Here is a 24,388-nt window from a genome sequence, read left to right on the forward strand (position 1 = left end):
TACTTCACACAGTAAAACTTTTATTGATAAGAGTGGGGGAAAAAGGTGCTGTGCATTGATAAGCACACCAAAGGCGGCATTAACGATAAGTAGTAAAATAAAGACAACACTTCTAAAAGCCCATTTCACACCATAACCTGCTGAATTTGAAAGATACATTTTCTTTCATTTTGATTTCGGCACAAATGAAAATGTGGCACATGGGATTGATGTTTCAGTGTTGTCTCAATGAAGAGTTTGGCGTTCGCCTAGCCACATGCGACATGCACGTGCAGTTACAAGCCTGCCAGAGTTAGCGGCAGGCAGAGGAGCAATATCCACCATCGTACTACGGATAAACTCTGAACTGGAATGGGAAACTAACTGAAGCTTGCTAGCTTTAGAAAACCTTGAGTAGATCTAGCTTGCTTCGTAGTATACCCCCTTTGGTCAAATAGTTTCTTAGCCAACCCAGCTCATTTAACAATGAAGTACCTTACTGTGATTGTTTTCAATTAGAATGGTCAAAAATAAACAAAAATAGCTTCTTAGCAAAGAGCAATTTCTCAAGCAAGAATTCTGCTACGACTGTCTGGGAGTGGTCTGAGTGGGGAGGGGAAAACTGAACATTAGCTGTTATTGGCAAAAAGGTTTGGAACTCCCTTCCTTATTGGTCTATTAACCCCCAGGTTTGTTAAACATCCTTCCATGGTTGGTTTCATTGACTCTTCCCTTTAACTGCCCCTAATTAACCACCACCAATTGTGCAAGTTCTCCCACTTAAAAAGATGAGAGAGGCCTGTAATTTTCATCATAGGTACACTTCAACAATGACAGACAAAATGAGGGAAAAAAATCCAGAAAATCACATTGTAGGATTTGTAATGAATTTATTTGCAAATTATGGTGGAAAATAAGTATTTGGTCAATAACAAAAGTTTCTCAATACTTTGTAGTATACACTTTGTTGGCAATGACAGAGGTCAAACGTTTTCTGTAAGTCTGCACAAGGTTTTCACACACTGTTGCTGGTATTTTGGCCCATTCCTCCATGCAGATCTCCTCTAGAGCAGTGATGTTTTGGGGCTGTTGCTGGGCAACACGGACTTTCAATTCCCTCCAAAGATTTTCTATGGGGTTGAGATCTGGAGACTGGCTAGGCCACTCCAGGACCTTGAAATGCTTCTTACGAAGCCACACCTTCGTTGCCCGGGCGGCGTGTTTGGGATCATTGTCATGCTGAAAGACCCAGCCACGTTTCATCTTCAATGCCCTTGCTGATGGAAGGAGGTTTTCACTCAAAATCTCACGATACATGGCCCCATTCATTCTTTCCTTTACACGGATCAGTCGTCCTGGTCCCTTTGCAGAAAAACAGCCCCAAAGCATGATGTTTCCACCCCCATGCTTCACAGTAGGTATGGTGTTCTTTGGATGCAACTCAGCATTATTTGTCCTCCAAACACGACGAGTTGAGTTTTTACCAAAAAGTTATATTTTGGTATCATCTGACCATATGACATTCTCCCAATCTTCTTCTGGATCATCCAAATGCTCTCTAGCAAACTTCAGACGGGCCTGGACATGTACTGGCTTAAGCACGGGGACACGTCTGGCACTGCAGGATTTGAGTCCCTGGCGGCGTTACTGATGGTAGGCTTTGTTACTTTGGTCCCAGCTCTCTGCAGGTCATTCACTAGGTCCCCCTGTGTGGTTCTGGGATTTTTGCTCACCGTTCTTGTGATCATTTTGACCCCACGGGGTGAGATCTTGCGTGGAGCCCCAGATCGAGGGAGATTATCAGTGGTCTTGTATGTCTTCCATTTCCTAATAATTGCTCCCACAGTTGATTTCTTCAAACCAAGCTGCTTACCTATTGCAGATTCAGTCTTCCCAGCCTAGTGCAGGTCTACAATTTTGTTTCTGGTGTCCTTTGACAGCTCTTTGGTCTTGGCCATAGTGGAGTTTGGAGTGTGACTGTTTGAGGTTGTGGACAGGTGTCTTTTATACTGATAACAAGTTCAAACAGGTGCCATTAATACAACGAGTGGAGGACAGAGGAGCCTCTTAAAGAAGAAGTTACAGGTCTGTGAGAGCCATAAATCTTGCTTGTTTGTAGGTGACCAAATACTTATTTTCCACCATAATTTGCATATAAATTCATTAAAAATCATACAATGTGATTTTCTGGATTTTTTTTCTAATTTTGTCTGTCATAGTTGAAGTGTACCTTTGATGAAAATTACAGGCCTCTCTCATCTTTTTAAGTGGGAGAACTTGTGCAATTGGTGGCTGACTAAATACTTTTTTGCCCCAATGTATATATTTTCCATAAAATAAATGTTTGAATTTACAAAACTAGATTTCATTGGGAAGGCAGATAATGCATTGTTATAAAAAGCCATTACCTTTGCATGTGAAAACCCATAATCCTACTCATTACTACACGTGCTTGACCACGTCACGTTTGTTTTGGCCAGTGTTCGCGGTCGGCCAGAGCTGGGCCCCGGAGGCAGCCCTGTTCCAAAACGAAAGCAATCACGTTTCCCCCGGTTCAAACTCTTCGGGACAGATTAGCGAACCCCCTCCACGATTGCAGTCTCAGACCAATTTGCCTATGTAGCGGACGACACACTAGCCGAATAATTTAGTTTTAATCGTCATGCTACCGGCCTAATGCTCCACCAGGTAAATTCCACACTGGCACTATAAAGGTGTCTCTTTCAAAACCGTTAAATAGTCCCCCTATCAGATAGTCCCTCCATTAAAAACTCATTTTCCAGTTTTGTGCCTCCTGACCAACACAAACGTGTTTTGGTCACGTGGTTGCGGGGTGGGGTTAACAGGTAGGCGCGTTGCATGAGTTTTTCCGTTTATAAAGTGCAACATTGCACTTGCTGGTTGTCACTACTGCCGTGTGCTCTCAAGACAACATGGATTTCGATTTGGCTTCAGGTAAATCTTGATTTCTTGAATCATAATTGCATTGAACTCTAAAATATTGTCTGAAATACAGAAACTACATTGTGTGTATTTCTCAATTGATTTGGTGGTTATTAGTCTGAAATGCAGTGTAATATTTTCCTATTATTTGAGCTGATTGAATGCACTTCACACCTATTAAGCATTTATTTATTCCAAAGACTGCCTTAGTTGAGACTATGCTTACATTATTAATGGCAAATGAACAGGTGGAGTCGGCCTTATGTCCTTTCAGTTGAAGAACGCATAGTGCCACTGTCTATTTATTGCTATTGAGGATGGTAACCTATAATTTTAATGAAAATGTTCTGGTTAGTTTATTAGGCTGTGATTGTTAATGTAAAGATAACTAAGCCTACATGGCCTGTCTCTTCTTTTCCACAGCTGTAGGTAAAGATGATCAGGTGAAAAAGGATGATGCCTCTGGCCAGGAACAGAATGCCCTATTTGGGTGGGGGAAGAAGAAGGACAAAGATGGGGATAAGGTAAGAAACATACTGTTGCCATTACCTAAACCAGTTGCTTGATGAGTGTGTCAATTGTATTTCAGCCATGAATGGCAATTTGTGTGCAATTAATGCTGACAATCATACACACACTGCATACAAAGTATTCTGACTGTATGCCAACTTCCAGAATGTGTCCAAGGACAAATCAAAGGACCATGACAAATCGAAGGACTGTAACAAATCAAAGGACCATGACAAATCGAAGGACTGTAACAAATCAAAGGACCATGACAAATCAAAGGACCATAAGGAGGACAAAGACAAGTCTAAGAAACATGGTGACAAGAAGGACAAAGGTCACAAGAAGAAAGACAAGAAGCCCAAGGAGCATAAGGACAAAGATGATGGGTCATCATCTTCCTCTTCCAGCAGCGATGAGGTAGTGCACATTAGCCTTGATTTGTTACTGTTCCAAAGAATGTTAATATATGACTGCTATAGAATGGGGTCCAAAAAGTCGTGTTGACAACCACTCCTTTGGTTCAAGGGTTACTTACTACCAAGATGGGTAAGGCCATAGAGGCTGTGCAGGTTATACCAGTTGTGGCAGTTTTTTTTTTATCAGGTTAAACGCCCTAGTTATGTAGGTGTGGTTGTTGCCATTTACAACACTTGAGATTCAGAACTTTTACTGTCACATGTGTTTCCATACACTATCAGCTAGTAAAACATCATTTTAGAAACGTATCTCCTTTTGCAGTCTGTATTCATGCTACCTCTTACTGTAATGGTTCTGTTGTCGCTAGGTATATTGGTAAGACCCATAACCTTGGCCGTGCCTTACTTCAATGTAAAAGAGGAAATGGACAAGAATGCTCTGAGTTACTAGGTGTGTCTGTGAAATCAGATAGGAGAGCAATAAAAAGGTGTTCCCTGCCCTACAGTCACATCAGGGCCTGGCTGCATATTTCAACCAAGACAAGTGTTTATTATTAGTACATGTAATGGTTCATACTGGCACTTTAATGTGGCACATAATCACCAGGGTTAGTTTTTATTAAATGTATGTCTTTTGTCATTTTTAGGATGAAGGCAAGAAGAAGCATCACTGATTCTGGTGCTGTGAGGAGGTGCTACTGCCAGTGAACTCTTACAATGTTTTGTACTGCAGTGTTGCCTGCATGATATTTACTCTGTACTGTTTCCTTGTTGATCCTGATCATGTTTTGATGTGCCAGACTGTAAAGTAGTGGTTTTACAACAGCACATTAAATAACACAACAACCAGGATATATGGTGGATTGTCAGACTTCTTTTCAGACTTCTTTCCTACCTAGTAAAAAGTCTAATGTCCACCAGAAGGGGGAGGTGTTCTTCATTGAATGTTTATTTAATAGATTGAATTCAATTGCTTTGTTGAAGTTTTTTGATAAATTGTCCAGTTCAAAAGATTGAATTGCATTCACTTTATTTTAACACACCTTATGGGAAAGCTCAATGTTCTTTAGTTTGAAATAAAAAGCATAAGGGTGCATATAGCCAAAGGTTTTCTCAACCGGGGATAGTGTTGGTAGTGGGACATAGGTACCGTGCATGTTACTTCAGTACATACGTATTGTATTCCAACTATGCAGATTTAAGATGGCAGTCCATTCCTTGTCTAACCTGAATGGACGTAGTGAGCAGGTGCACTGGCCTTGAGTAAATTCATTCTACAAAAACTAACTAGGAAAAGAAAAGCTGCACAAGACTGGGGTACACGAAATGCATGACATCGCAAAGCCAGGTAGTGTTTCCTTGAACACTGGCATCAATATTGAAGTGGACCTGAACTCTAACATGGGTTGTCAGGAAAGAGGAATTAAAACATTTAACATACGGAACTTGTTCACGTACTTAATCTTTTATACCGGGCGGAAAAAGAAAATGGAGCGATTGCAAAATGTATCAATAAATAAATAGTGTGTGGATGCTGCTATTGCTGTACTGTAACTCCTATCACACTAGGCTGTATCCCTGTTGGGATGCAGAGGAGGGGAAATGAACAGATATACACCTTGTCTTTCTAGTTGATCTAGTAAACTTGTCAGCAGAACTAGCTGGTCACTTTTCATTGATGCTTTCATGGTTTATGAAATGAAACCCAAATGGTATGCTCATATGGTGTATTGGCTTCTAAACTCAGCAAAAAAAGTGTCAACTGTGTTAATTTTCACCAAACTTAACATGTAAATATTTGTATGAACATAAGATTCAACAACTGAGACACAAACTGAACAAGTTCCACAGACATGTGACTAACAGAAATGGAATAATGTGTCCCTGAACAAAGGGGGGGTCAAAATGAAAAGTAACAGTATTCTGTGTGGCCACCAGCTGTGTTAAGTACTGCTGTGCATCTCCTCCTCATGGACTGAACCAGATTTGCCCGTTCTTGCTGTGAGATGTTATCCCACTCTTCCACCAAAGCACCTGCAAGTTCCCAGACATTTCTGGGGGGAATGGACCTAGCCCTCACCCTCCGATCCAACAGGTCCCAGACGTGCTCAATGGGATTGAGATCCGGGCTCTTCGTTGGCCATGGCTGGTGGCATTGTCATGCTGGAGGGTCATGTCAGGATGAGCTTGCAGGAAGGGTACCACATGAGGGAAGAGGATGTCTTCCCTGTAACGCACAGCGTTGATATTGCCTGCAACGACAACAAGCTCAGTCCGATGGTGCTGTGATACACCGCCCCAGACCGTGACGGACCCTCCGCCTCCAAATCGCTCCCACTCCAGAGTACAGGCCTCGGTGTAACGCTCATTCCTTCGATGATAAAAGCAAATCCGACCATCCCCCCTGGTGAGACAAAACCGTGACTCATCAGTGAAGAGCACTTTTTGCCAGTCTTGTCTGGTACATCGACGGTGGGTTTGTGCCCATAGGCAACGATGTTGCCAGTGATGTCTGATGAGGACCTGCCTTACAACAGGCCTACAAGCCGTAAGTCCAGCCTCTCTCAGCCTATTGTGGACAGTCTGAGCACTGATGGAGGTATTGTGCGTTCCTGGTGTAACTTGGGCAGTTGTTGCCATCCTGTACCTGTCCCACAGATGTGATGTTCGGATGTACCGATCCTGTGCAGGTGTTGTTACACGTGGTCTGCCACTGCGAGGACCATCAGCTGTCCGTCCTGTCTCCCTGTAGCGTTGTCTTAGGTGTCTCACAGTACGGACATTGCAATTGATTGCCCTGACCACATCTGCAGTCCTCATGCCTCCTTGCAGCATTCCTAAGACACGTTCACACAGATGAGCAGGGACCCTGGGCATCTTTCTTTTGATGTTTTTCAGTCAGTAGAAAGGCCTCTTTAGTGTCCTAAGTTTTCATAACTGTGACCTTAACTGCCTACCGTCTGTAAGCTGTTAGTGTCTTAATGACCGTTCCACAGGTGCATGTTCATTAATTGTTTATGGTTCATTGAACAAGAATTGGAAACAGTGTTTAAACCCTTTACAATGAAGATCTGTGAAGTTATTTGGATTTTTACAAATTATCTTTGAAAGACAGGGTCCTGAAAAGTTTATATGAGTTTATATTTAATTAATCTTTTTTAAAATTTTATTTCACCTTTATTCAACCAGGTAGGCTAGTTGAAAACAAGTTCTCATTTACAACTGTCACCTTGTCAAGATAGGGCAACGCAGTACGACACAAACAACAACACAGAGTTACACATGGAACAAACAAACATGCAGTCAATAACACAGTAGGAAAAGTCTATATACAGTGTGTGCAAATGAGGTAGGATAAGGGAGGAAAGGCAATAAATAGGCCATAGTGGTGAAATAATTACAATATTGCAATTAAACACTGGAGTGATAAATGTACAGATGTACATTCTCACACTTATGTCAAATGAATTTAAGAATAACTCAAGGATTAGATATTTGTGCCTAAAGTCAGGAGTGACAGACATATTCTTTGGAAATGCTGCCAACAACCCCAGGCAGTACGGAAGAGCTGGTTGAAGCGCTGGCCCTTGTCATGCCTTCTCCTCTTACATTTTGAATTTCTAAAGTCTAAAAAGTTGAATAAGAGAAAAAGTTTTCACCATATGTTTGTCTACTAAGCCTTGACAGATGAAAACATATAAAAGTAATGTAAATCTGTATTTGGACCAGAAGTGCTCAGGCTCTATGCATGCAGTGTTTAGTGAGACACAGGGAGTATTTTGTGCTGAGCTGTGGTGAGATCACATTTTGTTCAAGAGAACACATTGACAGTAGCCTCCCTTTGAGAGCTGTTGTTCTGTGTTGCTGGCTCTCTAATATGGGCGGTGGTGACAAAGACAACTGTGTTGGGCTTGAAAAACAACTAAACAGTGTTGGTTTGCTGTTACATGCATGCGGAAGACAAATTTTTGAAATTTAATTTGGCTTAAACTTTATGAAAAGCTTGTCACTTCTGGAGAATTAAGATGTGCATGAAAGCTGGAGCAATCAATCAAACAAAACTTGCAATAAACCAGATAAATGGTAACCTGGCTAGTCCATAGACTTTATTTACTTGATATCAGCTTTTATTCAGCACGTGCATTGCATTGTATGCATAATGCATTACATCCGTACACATTGGAGCTGGTTTGGAGCTGGCAGCCATACAGTAGCTTTTTTTTTTTTTTTACACCAGAGGGGGGCATTACTACCTCTAGTCTAGACCGGCGTCACTGGTCTCCTGGCAACAGCCCGGGCGAGTTCTCGATCAACGTTCCAAATAGAATGCTGTACAGAAAAGGAGTGCGTGTTTCGCGTTGAGAAACATGGGCCAGCCTTGTACAAGAAGAAACAACTACCCTCCAAGAAAGTGTGCTGTTTCATGTTTTCTATAAATTTGTATCTACAACAACAAGACTGACGACAATTTTCAGAACGTGCGTAAATTAATTTAAGGTAAAATACCAAGTGCTGTCAGCAGGCAAAATAGTGCAAGAGTGTGCGACCAACAACAAACAAATAACAGTGAACTACGAAAAGATAGGACGACCAAGAAGAAGCAAAGGTTTGGGGTGGTGGTAGGCTATGAGGAGATGCAACATTTTGTTACTCTTTCGACTTTTAGAAAATTAAACATTTTGTTTTGCAACGTTAAACGCATCTGATTATTGCGTAAACCATTGGGACTGCATTCATGTGTGCTGTTTCGAGAGACCGTCACTTTCCATCAAATAAACTGTGAAATAACGATTTATTTAATCAAGAAGGCACACAAAACGACTTGCCAAGTAGTTACGAACCATGATGAAATTCCATAATTCGGACCTATGGATTGCTTGGCTGGTTTTATTTTGCATGGAAGGTAAGACATTTATTTATTACTTGAAAAAGTGTTTTAGGCCTAGCTACTTGAGTGACATTAAACTGTCCCTGCCAGTCTAACACCATGCCAAAATGTGATGGAAAAAATTATTGACCACTATTGACATTCATTTGAACAAACATAAAACCGGACTACACAAAAAACATTTTTTTTTACATGAGATGTTGTTTTATATCAATGTGGTCATAAGTATGTGATTGGGATACAATATTGCATTTATGTAATCTATGATTGCAATATAGGCGACTTTGGAATTACAATTGTGCCATGGAAGCAACCTCGCCAAGAGCGCATGCCATGCTTACGTTTGATCCTTCCCTTAATATATTTGAATCTCTCTGTAAATCCCCTCCATTTCAGCACAATCTAAAGCAATGATTTAGAATTACTTTGCTTAAATAGTTTTTCCCATATCGCATGAAAATCACTTTTGATTGCTTTCATATGCACACGATGTGCGTTGTTTTGAAACATAGGACAGGGAGCCCAAATCTTTATTCACTGTTATTGCCAATGACATGGGTACGGACTGAAACATGTAGTGGAATATTCAGTGTTTGTCTGAGATAGAAACGAAGATCCGTCCAGACGACAAAGGGTTGCATCCGATAATCCGCGCGATTAAGAGCACTCGATTCCCTGTGACGACGCGCCCTGGCCGCCTTGTCGTTGTGGCTGTACAACCTCATAAGAAGTTTTCAGAATATATAGATGGGAACTAGGCGGGGGTAGACGACAATAATATACAAAGTCATCTTTATATTACAACAAAGTATGTGCAGTTTGTGAAGTTGAAATGGCCAATGCTTGTGTAATATATTCCCAATATGAACCTGCACCCTCTGAATTCTCCCTCACATGGTTGTGTATCACAGAGAAGTGTCACTTTGAATTCTGGTTTGATCCAATTGAGTGCTAGTTATTTAACATAACACTATACTTTGCTATATGTTGTGTGTGATGTCTGATGTCATCCCTATTCAATAGTGGACAGAGACAGAGCATCCTTCTCCCCATCCCATCCAAGTCTACTCCTGTAATCAGGGTCTCACTTGATCTGCTCTGTACTTAAAGTGATCCAGTGGAAAATGCAAGAGTTCAAAGGGTGAGGTGCAGCAGTTCTCCCTTGTACTCCAAAGAGATGACCGTGAGTGGTTCGTACTGTACAATGTATCCAAAGAAGACACATGACTGAACACAAGTTGTTGATTTACTTTTCAAATATGTCCTCTTTCTATCTAGGTGTTTGTTTCTAAATACAGTGAAGTGGCAATAGATGTCGTCTTGTTTCTGCTGTATATTGATATTGACCTCCCTTGGGTGCAGTGTGCATCTCAGGCATCATCACTCAGTTATATGAATTGATCTGATCAACTCCCTGAGTTAAGTCTCTAGTATGGTGAAGCTAGCTCTGTTGATATGGTACTACTGGTTTGTTGGGGTAAAGTGTTCGGGTGAAGAGGAGAGATACAGTGCACTCTATTGGCCCGCATTACTTCAGCGTCACTTCCCACTGGGCACAAACTGGTTGAATCAACGTTGTTTCCATGTCATTTCAATGAAATTATGTTGAACCAATGTGGAATAGACATTGAATTGATGTCTGTGCCCAGTGGGTTGTCTCCCCGTGCTGTGCTGTGCTGTGCTGTGCTGTGGTCTCTCTTTAGCTGACTGTGGCCGTTAGTTTCCGCTAGATCTCCCCTGTGTCTGGGAGAAACCGTGTCACAAGGGAACTCTCTCCACACAAGTGACGCCGGACATAGTCCCCTTCACACTGTCGAGTTCACTGAAAGTCCCTTCAAACTGTCAGCCTTAGTTGGAAAAGTAGCCTGTCCTCAAGCCTTCCAACCCAAATGTTGCATTCCTGTCAATTAGCTAAGGCCAGAGAGACAGAGTACGTACATTCAGATACATGCAGAGCACAAAGTGATGCAGAAAAAGTTTTATGTTAAAACAAATTTTTTTCAGAGCTGGTTCAAGGGACTTTTAAAAGGACAGAATAAATGGCGGATTGGTTCTGCTTGTGAAATGATGCCCAGGGCCATACCCAGAGTGTGTCTCTCCGTGGCCGGCTCTAAAGATTTCACTAGATAGCTGGAGGGCTGGAGAACCAATCCGGCATGCTGATCAATTCTGCAAATTAAATTCATCTGAAGTGGTATCCCTGAACTTTTCAACTGGTTGTTGTTGAATATAATGCATTTTAAATTGCCCGGTTCCACCAGTGGCCCGATGTAGTGGCATCTCGTTTGAAGTTCTCCGCACCCCATGAGTTAAATGCTGTGTTGGGAAGGCGAGACATAAAAAAAAAAGCAGCAATGGAAAAACTCATAATAGCAGTAAGGTACTTTATCTGCATCAATTTAACACTGATTTCTTGGCAAAAAGAGTTTCAATGCAGGGACTGTAAGCTTTAACCCTCCAGACATCAACAGGCATTCTGAAATACCATAACCCGGGGAAAAAGTAGGGGTGTTAACCGGGTGTCTTGGCTGAATTTCCTATCCTGGCCCCTCATAATGCCATGGCCAGTTTCCTCTACACTGGTAATTTAGAGTAAGTTCAATCAATTTACCTGCCAAAATCGAGGTAAACGAATAGAACAGAATTGAACAGATAAATACGACTGACATGGCAGAGGAATCTCTGAAAAGAGAAGCACTCGGGTGAGAGAGCTGGGAAAGCCGTGCTCAATACAAAACACACGATCTCTGTAATCATCTGTGGTCCTTCATGATGAGTCTCCCTTCTAAATGATATTGAATATATGATTTCAATAATCAATTATTCTTTAAAAACACATTAGAGTACGATTTATACATTAAATACGTGCTCAAATCATTTGTGTTCGTTTTCTCTGGAAAATGTATGCGAAAATAAAAATGTTCATCACTAAAAAGGAGCAGCTGGAATGTGTGTAGGACAGATGGATGTTTCCACCTCGGTTATTTTAAAGCTAAAAATATCTTCTCAAAAATTAAAAGACCTTTGGGACTACTTGCAAAGTGCATGAGCGACAGAGATGAGCTAGGAGGACAAGCCTTCAAAAGACGACTGTGATAGCTGGTTTTGGGGAAATGTATAAATTAATGACAGAGATATTTGAGAAAGGAACTTAACCGTAATTGCTCCTGTCTGCTAAATGACTAAAATGTCAATCTCATTAGTGTCATCAAACCAAGCTAGGAGAATACACACATTTTAATTGAATAGAGATCGGAGAGAGTTTGTGTCAGAAGGGAAGTGGATTCGAACCCTTGCTGAGACGGTATATGTGTTCTGAAGGTTGTGGCTCTAACCACTAGACTGCACGCATACGGTATGAGCAGGGTTGGGGAGTAACGTAATCCGTAACATGTAAGGGATTACAAAAAAAAGGTAATTTACATTACCAGCAAAATTATTGTAATCAGATTACAGATACTTTTGAAAAACTAGATGATTACTTCAAGGATTACTTTTAAATTCAGAAAGGAGTTTTGCTAAAACAAATCTGACACTTCTCTGTTTTCTCAACGACATTCAAATCAGTATTGAAAAAAGGCGCACGTTTAAATTTGTTCCACCTGAGAGTCTGACCACAAGTCAGAAACCACTAAAATGACACACCAAATGAGTTTGATGGATCGTGGGAAAGATTATCCAATTTGAAAATACGCTTGGAGCTAAGGATGACTGCAGTGGTGTAGTCTACAGCGATATGCATATCACTCATTATTGATATCTATAATAGCGCATTGATGTGAATCACACTGCTGCGCTCTCATTTAGCTATTTGTCCTCATGGATTGTGGTTGTTGTGGATGGCCGTTCACAAATCTAAATGTGTATCTGACCCCAATAATGGTTGAATTCAAGAAGTTTAAGCTGCCTATCAATCATTGTTTTTGAAACCAGTGGACAGACAATGAAAAATGCACTCTTGCAATAGCTGCATAGCGCGGATCCCAGCCGGTAGAATAAAAGTTTTTTATTTTTATTGCTCAATCTAATTCAACTACAGATCGCCCCTTTAAGTCTATCACCATGAATTATATATATATATATATATATATATATATATATATATACACAATTGAAGTCAGAAGTTTACATACACCTTAGCCAAATACATTAATCTCAGTTTTTCACTATTCCTGACATTTAATCCCAGTAAAAATTCCCTGTTTTAGGTCATTTAGGATCACCACTTTACTTTCGGAATGTGAAATGTCAGAATGATTTATTTCAGCTTTAATTTATTTAATCACTTTCCCAGTGGGTCAGAAGTTTACATACACTCAATAAGTATTTGGTAGCATTGCCTTTAAATTGTTTAACTTGGGTCAAACGTTTCGGGTAGCCTTCCACAAGCTTCCCACAATAAATTGGGTGAATTTTGGTCATTCCTCCTGACAGAGCTGGTGTAACTGAGTCAGGTTTGTAGGCCTCCTTGCTCGCACAACCTTTTTCAATTCCGCCCTCAAATTTTCTATAGGTTTGATGTCAGGGCTTTGTGATGGCCACTCCAAAACCTTGACTATGTTGTCCTTAAGCTATTTTGCCACAACTTTGGAAGTATGCTTGGGGTCGTTGTCCATTTGGAAGACTCATTTGCGACCAATCTTTAACTTCCTGACTGATGTCTTGAGATGTTGCTTCAATTTATCCACATCATTTTCCTGCCTCATGATGCCAACAATTTTGTGAAGAGCAATAGTCCCTCCTGCAGCAAAGCACCCCCACAACATGATGTTGCCACCCTTGTGCTTCACAGGTGGGATGGTGTTCTTTGGCTTGCAAGCCTCCCCCTTTTTCCTCCAAACATAACGATGGCCAGTATGGCCAAACAGTTCTATTTTTGTTTCATCAGACCAGAGGACATTTCTCCAAAAAGTGCGATCTTTGTCCCCATGTTCAGTTGCAAACTGTAGTCTGGCTTTTTTTATGGAGGTTTTGGAGCAGTGGCTTCTTCCTTGCATAGCTGCCTTTCAGGTTATGTCGATATAGGATTCGTTTTACTGTGGATATAGATACTTTTGTACCTGTTTTCTCCAGCATCTTCTCAAGGTCCTTTGCTGTTATTCTGTGATTGATTTTCACTTTTCGCACCAAAGTACGTTCATCTCTAGGAGACAGAACGCGTCTCCTTCCTGAGCAGTATGACGGCTGCGTGGTCCCATGGTGTTTATACTTGCGTACTGTTGTTTGTACAGATGAACGTGGTACCTGCAGGCATTTGGAAATGTTCCCAAGGATGAACCAGACTTGTGGAGATCTACAATGATTTTTCTGATGTCTTGGCTGATTTCTTTTGATTTTCCCATGATGTCAAGCAAAGAAGCACTGAGTTTGAAGGTAGGCCTTGAAATACATCCACAGGTACACCTCCAATGACTCAAAATATGTCAATTAGTCTATCAGAGGCTTCTAAAGCCATGACATAATTTTCTGGATTTTTCCAAGCTGTTAAAAGGCACAGTCAACTTAGTGTATGTAAAGTGTTTAACCCACTGGAATTGTGATACAGTGAATTATAAGTGAAATAATCTGTCTGTAAACAATTGTCGGAAAAATGACTTGTGTCATGCACAAGGTAGATGTCCTAACCGAGTTGCCAAAACTATAGTTTGTTAACAAGAAAATTGTGGTGGTTGAAACACTTAGTTTGGAGTCATTAAAACTAGTTTATGTAAACTTCCGACTTCAACTGTATATATTGATTCTTGAAGAATATAAGTTATAAGTCCTTCATGAGCTTAGTTCAACTGTCACACTCCATGAGAACCCAAAGTATTAGTTTGTTTTTCTCCAATGTTTGTAAACATTGTAAATGTAAACAAACACTGTATAACCTCATAACATGGTTAAAACAATACTGTTGATATCATGGATGGACAGTCCTTGCATCCATAGCTCTGTTTATTAATCTGAGAGTGGTTACATTTCTCCAGGCCCATCCCTCAGTTTGTTACCAAAACAGAGGCGGGGCAACCGTTTTGTTATTGTTTCATCTGTGGAATTGCCCTTTAAACAGCCTCATATTCCCAAGATAAGAAAGTGTCGGCAACAAAAGGTAGACAATAGGCCTATAGCAAATGCAGCATATGATGGCATTCATTTTTCACATGTAAATGGTACTTTTCAGTAGTGCTTAATTAAAGCATGCCATTCCATGAGCGCAGCATTTATTTTTCAACTCGAATCAATGAGCCCAGTCAGTCTTCAATAACAACAAAATCATAAACAACAGAGTAGGGCTGGCTAATAAGTCCTTAGTTTTGGGGTTATGCTCTGGTAAAACAATTTGGCTAATCAATACTTCCATGTTTCCTATTCTTGAAGATCAAGGGGTATAACATTTATTGGAATGGCTGGAATTCTGATAGACTTTGGGTTTTAATGTAAAGATATCATGTATGTATATGTAGTATGTAGTAGAAAGTGATGGGTTAGAAGATGCCTACTTAACAAACCCATAAAGTAAAAGGTAACATATGGCCAGCTATGTAAACTTTAACATGGATTTATCCTGCTATAGATGTCGTTCAATTGGTAAAATACATTGTTTGTCCTATTCTAATGCCTCTTAAGGAGAAAGTAATCTAAAAGTAACTTAATGTAATCAGATTACGTTACTGAGTTTGGGTAATCCAAAAGTTACATTACCGATTACAATTTTGGACATGTAACTTGTAACTGTAACGGATTACATTGAGAAAGTAACCTACCCAACCCTGGGTATGATCGTACTGCCACAACTTCCTGTTGTGAAACTGTTGGGAGTAACTTTCTGTTGTGACACTGTTGTGAGTGAGGAGAGGGACACATCTGTGGTTCACACACTAACCTGTCTTTAATGTGGATTTCCTGTCCCTGTGCGTTGCTCCCAGGGTTTATGCATCTTTTAGGCGGATGTTGCCCTGCTGTAGTAGCATCCTGAGAATGGCCTCAACTTGCAGTTTTGATTTTCAGCTTCAGTGGCTTGAAATTTGATGGCATTGCAGGGGAGGGTTTAGAAATGTTCCTTGTCTATCTATCTGTAATACAGAAAAAGTATTGTATCGTGCTTTATGAAGATGGCTAATTTAGTGCTGTACCTTGGTTCTCCATTTTAACACCAATGTAAAATGTAAAGCTTGCATGGCAAGCATTTTAAAGCTATCATTAAACCTCCCAGGTGCAGTTATAATTCGTAAGCCACATTCTATAACATTCAAACCTACAACACCCATAAGACACCTTGCCTCCTTGTGCGTTAGCCTATTATAATCCTCCAACAGTGTCTGATAGAGGATTATTATGTATCAGGGCATTAGCAAGGATTGTTTGTTTATAAACCGACGGGTCAGGGGAATCAATGGGTCAGAAGGTATAGTGTGCTCTAATTCCCTTGGCATGGCAGTGAGTGAGCATCCCAGAGGTTTAATGCTCTCCTGCCCTGGTATGACCACATAGCTGCTGTAATCCACCTCACATACTGGCCACCAACCAGCATCACTTTATGTTTGTATAGTGTTTGCATGTGAGCTTTTTCTCAGGTACAAGGATTTATTCAAACTCAGCTTTTGTTGTACATATACATGTATACATATAAGTAATATATCACCATAGTGCCAAAAAAAGTAATATATCACCTCAGGTGACATGTAATTAATATGTCAGCATAAGTGACATACAGGTAACTGCCAAAATAATAGTAACACTTGAATAAATGAGGCATATAAAGTATATTGAAAGCAGGCGCTTTCACACAGGTGTACTTCCCGAGTTAGGGAATTAACATCCCATCATGCTTAGGGTCATGTATAAATATGCTGGGCAGGCCATTATTTTGGCTACCATGGCTATGCTCGCATAGCATGACAATGCCCCCATCCACAGGGCACGAGTGGTCACTGAAGGGTTTGATGAGCATGAAAACGATGTTAACCATATGCCATGGCTGTCTCAGTCACCAGATCTCAACCCAATTGAACACTTATTGGAGATTCAGGAGTGGCGCCTGAGACAGTGTTTTCCACCACCATCCACAAAACAAAAAATGATGTAATTTCTTGTGGAAGAATGGGGTTGAATCCCTCCGATAGAGTTCCAGACTCCGAGCATGCGTGACCAACTGGCAAGTGTCTTCACTGACATTTTCAACCTGTCCCTGACTGAGTCTGTAATACCAACTTGTTTCAAGCAGACCACCATAGTCCCTGTGCCCAAGAACACTAAGGTAACCTGCCTAAATGACTACCGACCCGTAGCACTCACGTCTGCAGCCATGAAGTCCTTTGAAAGGCTGGTCATGGCTCACATCAACACCATTTCCCCAGAAACCCTAGACCCACTCCAATTTGCATTCCGCCCCAACAGATCCACAGATGTTGCAATCTCTATTGCACTCCGCACTGCCCTTTCCCACCTGGACAAAAGGAACACCTACGTGAGAATGCTATTCATTGACTACAGCTCAGAGTTAAACACCATAGTGCCCACAAAGCTAATCACTTAGCTAAGGACCCTGGGACTAAACACCTCCCTCTGCAACTGGATCCTGAACTTCCTGACGGGCTGCCACCATGCTGATCCTCAAACCTGGGGCCCCTCAGGGGTGTGTACTTAGTCCCCTCCTGTACTTCCTGTTCACCCACGACTGCTTGGCCAAACACAACTCCAACACCATCATTAAGTTTGCTGACGACGCAACAGTGGTAAGCCTGATTACCGACAACGATGAGACTACAGTATAGGGAGGAGGTCAGAGACCTGGCAGTGTGGTGCCAGGATAACAACCTCTGCCTCAACGTGATCAAGACAAAGGAGATGATTGTGGACTACAGGAAAAGGAGGACCGAGAACGCCCCCATTCTCATCGACGGGGGTTTTATGCAGCAGGTTGAGAGCTTCAAGTTCCTTGGTGTCCACATCATTGTCCAAACACACTAAGACAGTCGTAAAGATGGCACGACAAAGCCTATCCCCCCTCAGACGACTGAAAAGATTTGGCATGGGTCCTCAGATCCTCAAAAAGTTATACAGCTGCACCATCGAGAGCACTGGTTGCATCTCTGCCTGGTATGGCAACTGCCCGGCCTCTGACCGCAAGGCACTACAGAGGATAGTGCGTGTGGCCCAGTACATCACTGGGGCCAAGCTTCCTGCCATCCAGGACCTCTGTACCAGGCGATGCACAGCAAGCGGTACCAGAGAGCCAAGTCTAGGCCCAAAAGGCTTCTTAACAGCTTCAACCTCTAAGCCATAAGACTCCTGAACAGCTTATCAAATGGCTACTCGGAATATTTACATTGTCCTACCCCATATTTTACGCTGCTGCTGCTCTCTGTTTATTATCTATACATAGTCACTTTATCTACATGTACATATTACCTAAATTACCTTGACTAACCTGTGCCCCCACACATTGACTTTGTACCGGTACCATTTTTTTTTAACATATCTATTTTTTTTAACTTAAAACTGCATTGTTGGTTAAGGGCTTGTAAGTAAGCATTTCACTGTTGTATTCGGCACATGTGACAAATACAATTTGATTTGATTCGACACTTGTAGAATTCATGCCAAGGTGCATCGTGCTGGCCCACCGCCCTATTAAAGCACTATGTTGGTGTTCCCTTTATTTTGGCAGTTGCCTGTACTTTGGTTAAATGTCACTATTTTGACATATTCAAATGGGACCATGTTGCTTTTGTATACTGTAGGCAGAGGAAATTCCAACATAAGCACTGTGAGTGTGTTCTTGTTACCATAAATTCCCCTATAGACTAGAAGGAATAGAGACGTGACCTCTTGAACCTAGTAGAGCTGACAATTGGAGGTTATGCCCCTGGCCATAGTAATGGCTTCCAATTTCGAGATATTATGTGGTTGAAGACTATTATGTCTGTTATGTTTGTGACAAAATCACTGAATATTACACTGCTCTAGTGAAAACAGGTAGACCAGGAAAGTGTCTTGACCAGATAATTACGATTCTCTAAAAATACATGGAGGATAATTAATATTATTCTGAATGTAATTTAGAAAAATTGCACATAGTTGCACCCAGCGTGTCGTCTGGCGCTCTGTAATGGTGACTTCCGCGTTTCCTCCCTCGAGGTTCGGCTACGGACCTCCGCTTTCATGTGCCTGGGAATTCTTTCACTTTGATATATTTAGTGTGCCAGCGTGAGGTGTGCAAAATGTAAATGCTTTGAAAAGGTTTTTCTGCTTACTGGCATTAGAAGCTTTTAAATGTGAAGGGAGGTGGTGTGCTCTCAACTGATGGCTGTTTAGCTGTATGTGACGCAGCCAGTGGCTAGTGTGTGTTTTCTTTTTAACCCAGAAAACCCAACTCGGGGGACACTGTAGTACAACGTCAATCAATCGCCACTGTACTACAAAATTCCTTGTTTGTCTAGATTCTCTTCCTCTGGAGCCGGTCGTTCTATAGCAATGTCATGCTGTTCCTCTGACATTAAGCACAATTAATAGATATTTAAACCACCGTTCAAGTGTTTGGGGTCACTTAGAAATGTCCTTGTTTTTGAAAGTAAAGCATTTTTTGCCCATTTTTAAAATGACATCAAATTGATCAGAAATACAGTGTAGACATTTTAATGTTGTAAATGACTATTGTAGCTGGAAACTGACGTTTTTTTAATAGAATATCTACATGGGCGTACAGAGGCCCATTATCAGCAACCATCTGTCCTGTGTTCCATTGGCACGTTGTGTTAGCTAATCCACGTTTATCATTTTAAAAGGTTAATTGATCATTAGAAAACCCTTTTGCAATTATGTTAGTACAGCTGAAAACGGTTGTCCTGATTTAAAGAAGCAATAAAACTGGCCTTTGGACTAGTTGAGTATCTGGAGCATCAGCATTTGTAGGTTCGATTACAGGCTCAAAATGGCCAGAAACAAATAACTTTCTTATGAAACTCGTCAGTCTATTCTTGTTCTGAGAGATGAAGGCTGTTCCATGCCAGGAACTGCCAAAATACGGAAGATCTCGTACAACGCTGTGTACTACTCCCTTCACAGAACAGCGCAAACTGTCTCTAACCAGAATAGAAAGAGTGGGAGGCCCCGGTGCACACCTGAGCAAGAGGACAGGTACATTAGAGTGTCTAGTTTGAGAAACAGATGCCTCACAAGTCCTCAGCTGGCAGCTTCATTAAATAGTACCCGCAAAACACCAGTCTCAACGTCAACAGTGAAGAGGCGTCTCCGGGATGCTGGACTTCTCTGCAGAGTTCCTCTGTTCAGGGTCTGTGTGCTTTTCCCCATCTTAATCTTTTCTTTTTATTGGCCAGTCTGAGGTATGGCTTTTTATTTGCAACCTTGCCTAGAAGGGCAGCATCCCGGAGTCGCTTCTTCACTGTTGAAGTTGAGACTGGGGGTTATTTTTTGCTGTGATTTTCTGATGCTTAGTTTGAATGAAATCTGTAAAGGAATCATCCAGAGAGATCTTCAGAGAAGCAGCGGAATATAGAGACACTACTGCATTAAACATGCCACAAGTTTTTTTTTTTTTACAGCCATAGGTAATTCATAACCTGACAGGGTGTTATCTCTCCATCTTTCCATCTCCATCTCTCTCTCTCTCTGTCGTTTTTGATGACGTGCTTCATAGAGCCATCGATTCGCTTCCACCGAAGAAGATGTATGTTTCTAAACATAGAACTGATGAATATACTGTACATCGTTAAAATATCTAAAAGATATGTATGCTGCACAGGTTCAGTCTGGCAAAAATGTGTTTAAACTAAACATGAATAAGGTTGTAGCTAAGTGATGGACAGCGACTAGCAACGGTATATTTAACATAGTGTAGAAGTTGATTACATGATATTTTACTTCTCCACCAGAGGACAGCCAGGTTAATGTGTGCTGAGTGTCGGAATTGATCCCTAATGGTGTGTTGTCTACACAAAGTTTTCACCAGTTCCCTTTCCTCACCAACTTAAACAAGAGCCAAATGGCTTTCCAAGGTCGTGCAACATTACTTGAGTATGAATGAGCACGTCAGGTCTGATGCGTGTCAGAACTGCAGAGTGATGCTTGTAAGCATGAACAGTGAGCATGCAGGAGATCCCATCTGTACATGGTTACAGCAGATTTAACTGGCCTCATAGCCGGGGCCCCTGTCATAGAAGGGAGAAGGGCCACTGCAATGTGCGTATTCTTGGGGGGGATATAGCCTACTACATTTAATTGGTCATGCGTGCAGAGCAGGTCATACGTGGAGAGCAGCCACACACAAACCTAAGATGCAATGCCAAGAGTCGGCTGGAGTGGTGTAAAGCTCTCCACCATTGGACTCTGGAGCAGTGGAAACGCGTTCTCTGGAGTGATGAATCACACTTCCTCATCTGGCATTCCGACCGACAAATCTGGGTTTGGCAGATGTCAGGAGAACGCTACTTGCCCCAATGCATAGTGCCAACTGTACAGAGCCCTGACCTCAAAACCATTGAACACCTTTGGGATGAATTGGAACGCCGACTGTGAGCCAGGCCTAATCGCCCAACATCAGTGCCCTACCTCACTAATGCTCGTGGCTGACTGGATGTGGGTCCCCTCAGCAATGTTCCTACATCTAGTGGAAAGCCTTCCCAGAAGAGTGGATGGAGGCTGTTATAGCAGCAAAGGGGGGACCAACTCCTTATAATAGGCCATGATCTTAGAATGAGATATTCAACGAGCAGGTGTCCACATACTTTTGTCCATATGGTGTATCTATCAGCCCTGATATTAGTTGTGTCCCAGATCCCTGGTCCAGCGGTGTGTTACCTATTAGTGTGTGTTATCCCACAGCAGAAAGGATTTGAAGTAGATTCAAGCTATTGAGGGGCTTTGAGCTAGCGTGGGGCGTAATTTAACAGCCACGATTCGCAAGTACCACATGGACGCTAGACAATGTGTAAAATATTAAAGTGCTCCTCTGTTTATTTGCCCCAAATCGTTCGCTAAGACAGGCTTTTCGGCAGATTACAACCCTCAGTTCCCTATGCAGTGATTTATAGATTATAGATAGCTTTGGGTTTATGTATTCACGAGACTCAGTGGACAGCAAGCCTCTTTGGCCCTACCTCACATTAACAAATTCTCTCCTCTCTCTACTTCCCTTGTTCTCCTCTTTCCCTCCATCTCTCTTCTTCTATCTCCAGCCTCTCATCATCCCTCGGTCTGCTCTGCCCTCATCCCACCACCATCATTTCTCTTTTTCATCCCTGTATGGTCACTGCTCCTCTTCCCTCTCTTCCCTCTGAGCCATGCTTCACTCTTCTTCTGTGGATCTTGAGTAAAAATACAGCACAGTGTTATGACCATGGGAATGAGCTAATGACTAGAGTTGAAAAGGTATTTGGGTTGAATCCCTGGTCCTGCGTGCTGTCTGTTTAGGTCCTCTGGGGTTATTTTTTCAGTTGTCCAATATGCAATACACAGTGTTAACAATGCAATTAACATTAATCTAGTCAATATGGGTAATTAGCCATGCACAAGTAATTATTAATGAATTAATCCCTGCATGTTATCACAGCTGTAATTAGCCCAAACCAACAATAACCATGCAATTGCCATGTTGTCCCATCTCTCAATGCCAACACGAAGAGTAATTCCTGTGTTGATAGATACTGGAGGTAGTGTATGTCATGCATAACAACTGAGATATTCCCTTTTTTAAAAGAGAAAAGGCATGTCCCAATAATCTCTCCTTCCTAAAGTGTGCACCACAGGAGGTTGGTGGAATGTTAATTGGGGAGAACAGGCTCATGGTACTTGACTGGAGAGAAATTAGTGGAACGTTAACAAATACATCAAACACATGGTTTCCAGGTGTTTAATGCCATTCCATTTGCTCTGTTCCGGCAATTATTATGAGCTGTCCTCCCCTCTGCAGCCTCCTGTGGTGTGCACTCATTCACATCTTCCCACAAACTTAAAAGCATCGGGTTGGTGTTGGAATGGGCTAGGTAGAGTACCTCATAATAAACTGTAGACCACACTATCTACCAAGAGAGTTTTCATCTATATTTTTTGTAGTCATCTATTTACCACCACAAACCGATGCTGGCACCAAGACTGCCCTCAAATAGCTGTATAAGGCCATAGGTAAACAAGAAAATGCTCATCCAGATACGGCGCTCCTACTGGCCGGGGACTTTAATGCAGGAAAACTTTGACCTAATTTCTACCAGAATGTCACATGCACAACCCTCCATTTGGCAAATCTGACCGGAATTCTATCCTCCTGATTCCTGCTTACAAGCGAAAACTAAATCGCTCAATACGTCAGATGACACGGATGCTACGCTACAGGACTGTTTTGCTAGCACAGACTGGAATATGTTCTGGGATTCAACCAATGGCATTGAGGACTATACCACCTCAATCACCGGCTTCATAAATAAGTGCATCGATGATGTCGTCCCCACAGCCATGGATTACGGGCAACATCTTCACCGAGCTAAAGGCTAGAGCTGCCGCTTTCAAGGAGCGGGACACTAATCCGGACGCTTATAAGAAATCCCACTATGCCCGCAGACGAACCATCACACAGGCAAAGCGTCAATACAGGACAAAGCTTGAATCCTACTACACCAGCCGCTTGTCGAATGTGGCAGGGATTGCAAACTATTACGGACTACAAAGAGAAACCCAGCTGCAAAATGCCTTTTATGTTCCCTTCGAGGCAAGCAACACTGAAGCATGCATGAGAGCACTAGCTGTTCCGGACGACTGTGTGATCACGCTCTCCTTAGCCGATGTGAGCAAGACCTTTTAAACAGGTCAACATTCACAAGGCCGCTGGACCAGACGGATTACCAGGACGTGTACTCCGAGCATGCGTGGAACAACTGACAAGTGTCTTCACTGACATTTTCAATCTCTCCCTGACCGAGTCTGTAATACCTACATGTTTCAAGCAGACCACCATAGTCCCTGTGCCCAAGGAAGCGAAGGTAATCTGCCTAAATGACTACCGCCCCGTAGCACCCACGTCGGTAGCCATGTTGTGCTTTGAAAGGCTGGTCATGGCTCTCATCAACACCATCATCCCGGGAACCCTAGACCCACTCCGATTCGCATACCGCCCCAACAGATCCACAGATGACACAATCTCAATCACACTCCACACTGCCCTTTCCCACCTGGACAAAAGGAACACCTATGTGAGAATGCTGTTCATTGACTGCAGCTCAGTTCAACACTATAGTGTCCACAAAGATAATCACTAAGCTAAGGACCCTGGGACTAAACACCTCCCTCTGCAACTGGATCCTGGACTTCCTGACGGGCCACCCCAAGTGGTAAGGGTAGACAACCACACATCTGCTACGCTGATCCTCAAAATGGGGGCCCCTCAGGGGTGCGGGCATGGTCCCCTCCTGTATTCCCTGTTCACCCACGACTGTGTGGCCAAGCACGACTCCAACACCATCATTATGTTTGCTGACAACAACAGTGGTAGACCTGATCACCGACAACGATGAGACAGCCTATAGGGAGGAGGTCAGAGACCTGGCAGTGTGGTGCAAGGACAACAACCTCTCCCTCAACATGAGCAAGACAAATGAGATGATCGTGGACTACAGGAAAAGGCGGGCTGAACATGCTCCCATTCACATTGACAGGCTGT

At 42.1% G+C, this 24,388-nt stretch overlaps 1 protein-coding gene and 1 long non-coding RNA gene across 2 annotated transcripts in view; both read left to right on the plus strand.

Annotated features, from left to right (window-relative positions):
- Positions 1-3,601: 3,601 nt before the first annotated feature.
- LOC139382872 (uncharacterized) lies at positions 3,602-4,700 on the plus strand. Its single transcript, XR_011628667.1, has 2 exons — positions 3,602-3,849; positions 4,496-4,700. It is a non-coding gene; the product is annotated as an uncharacterized lncRNA (long non-coding RNA).
- Positions 4,701-8,147: 3,447 nt separating this feature from the next.
- LOC139382959 (immunoglobulin superfamily member 11-like) overlaps positions 8,148-24,388 on the plus strand; it is a 114,184-nt gene continuing 97,943 nt past the window's right edge. The window contains exon 1 of the mRNA XM_071127235.1: positions 8,148-8,751. Within this exon, the coding sequence (XP_070983336.1) occupies positions 8,691-8,751 (61 nt within the window). The 5' untranslated portion in view covers positions 8,148-8,690. The remainder of the gene's footprint in view (positions 8,752-24,388) is intronic.

This window comes from Oncorhynchus clarkii, chromosome 24, assembly GCF_045791955.1.
Source record: "Oncorhynchus clarkii lewisi isolate Uvic-CL-2024 chromosome 24, UVic_Ocla_1.0, whole genome shotgun sequence".
In the NCBI taxonomy this organism is placed as follows: Eukaryota; Metazoa; Chordata; class Actinopteri; order Salmoniformes; family Salmonidae; genus Oncorhynchus; species Oncorhynchus clarkii.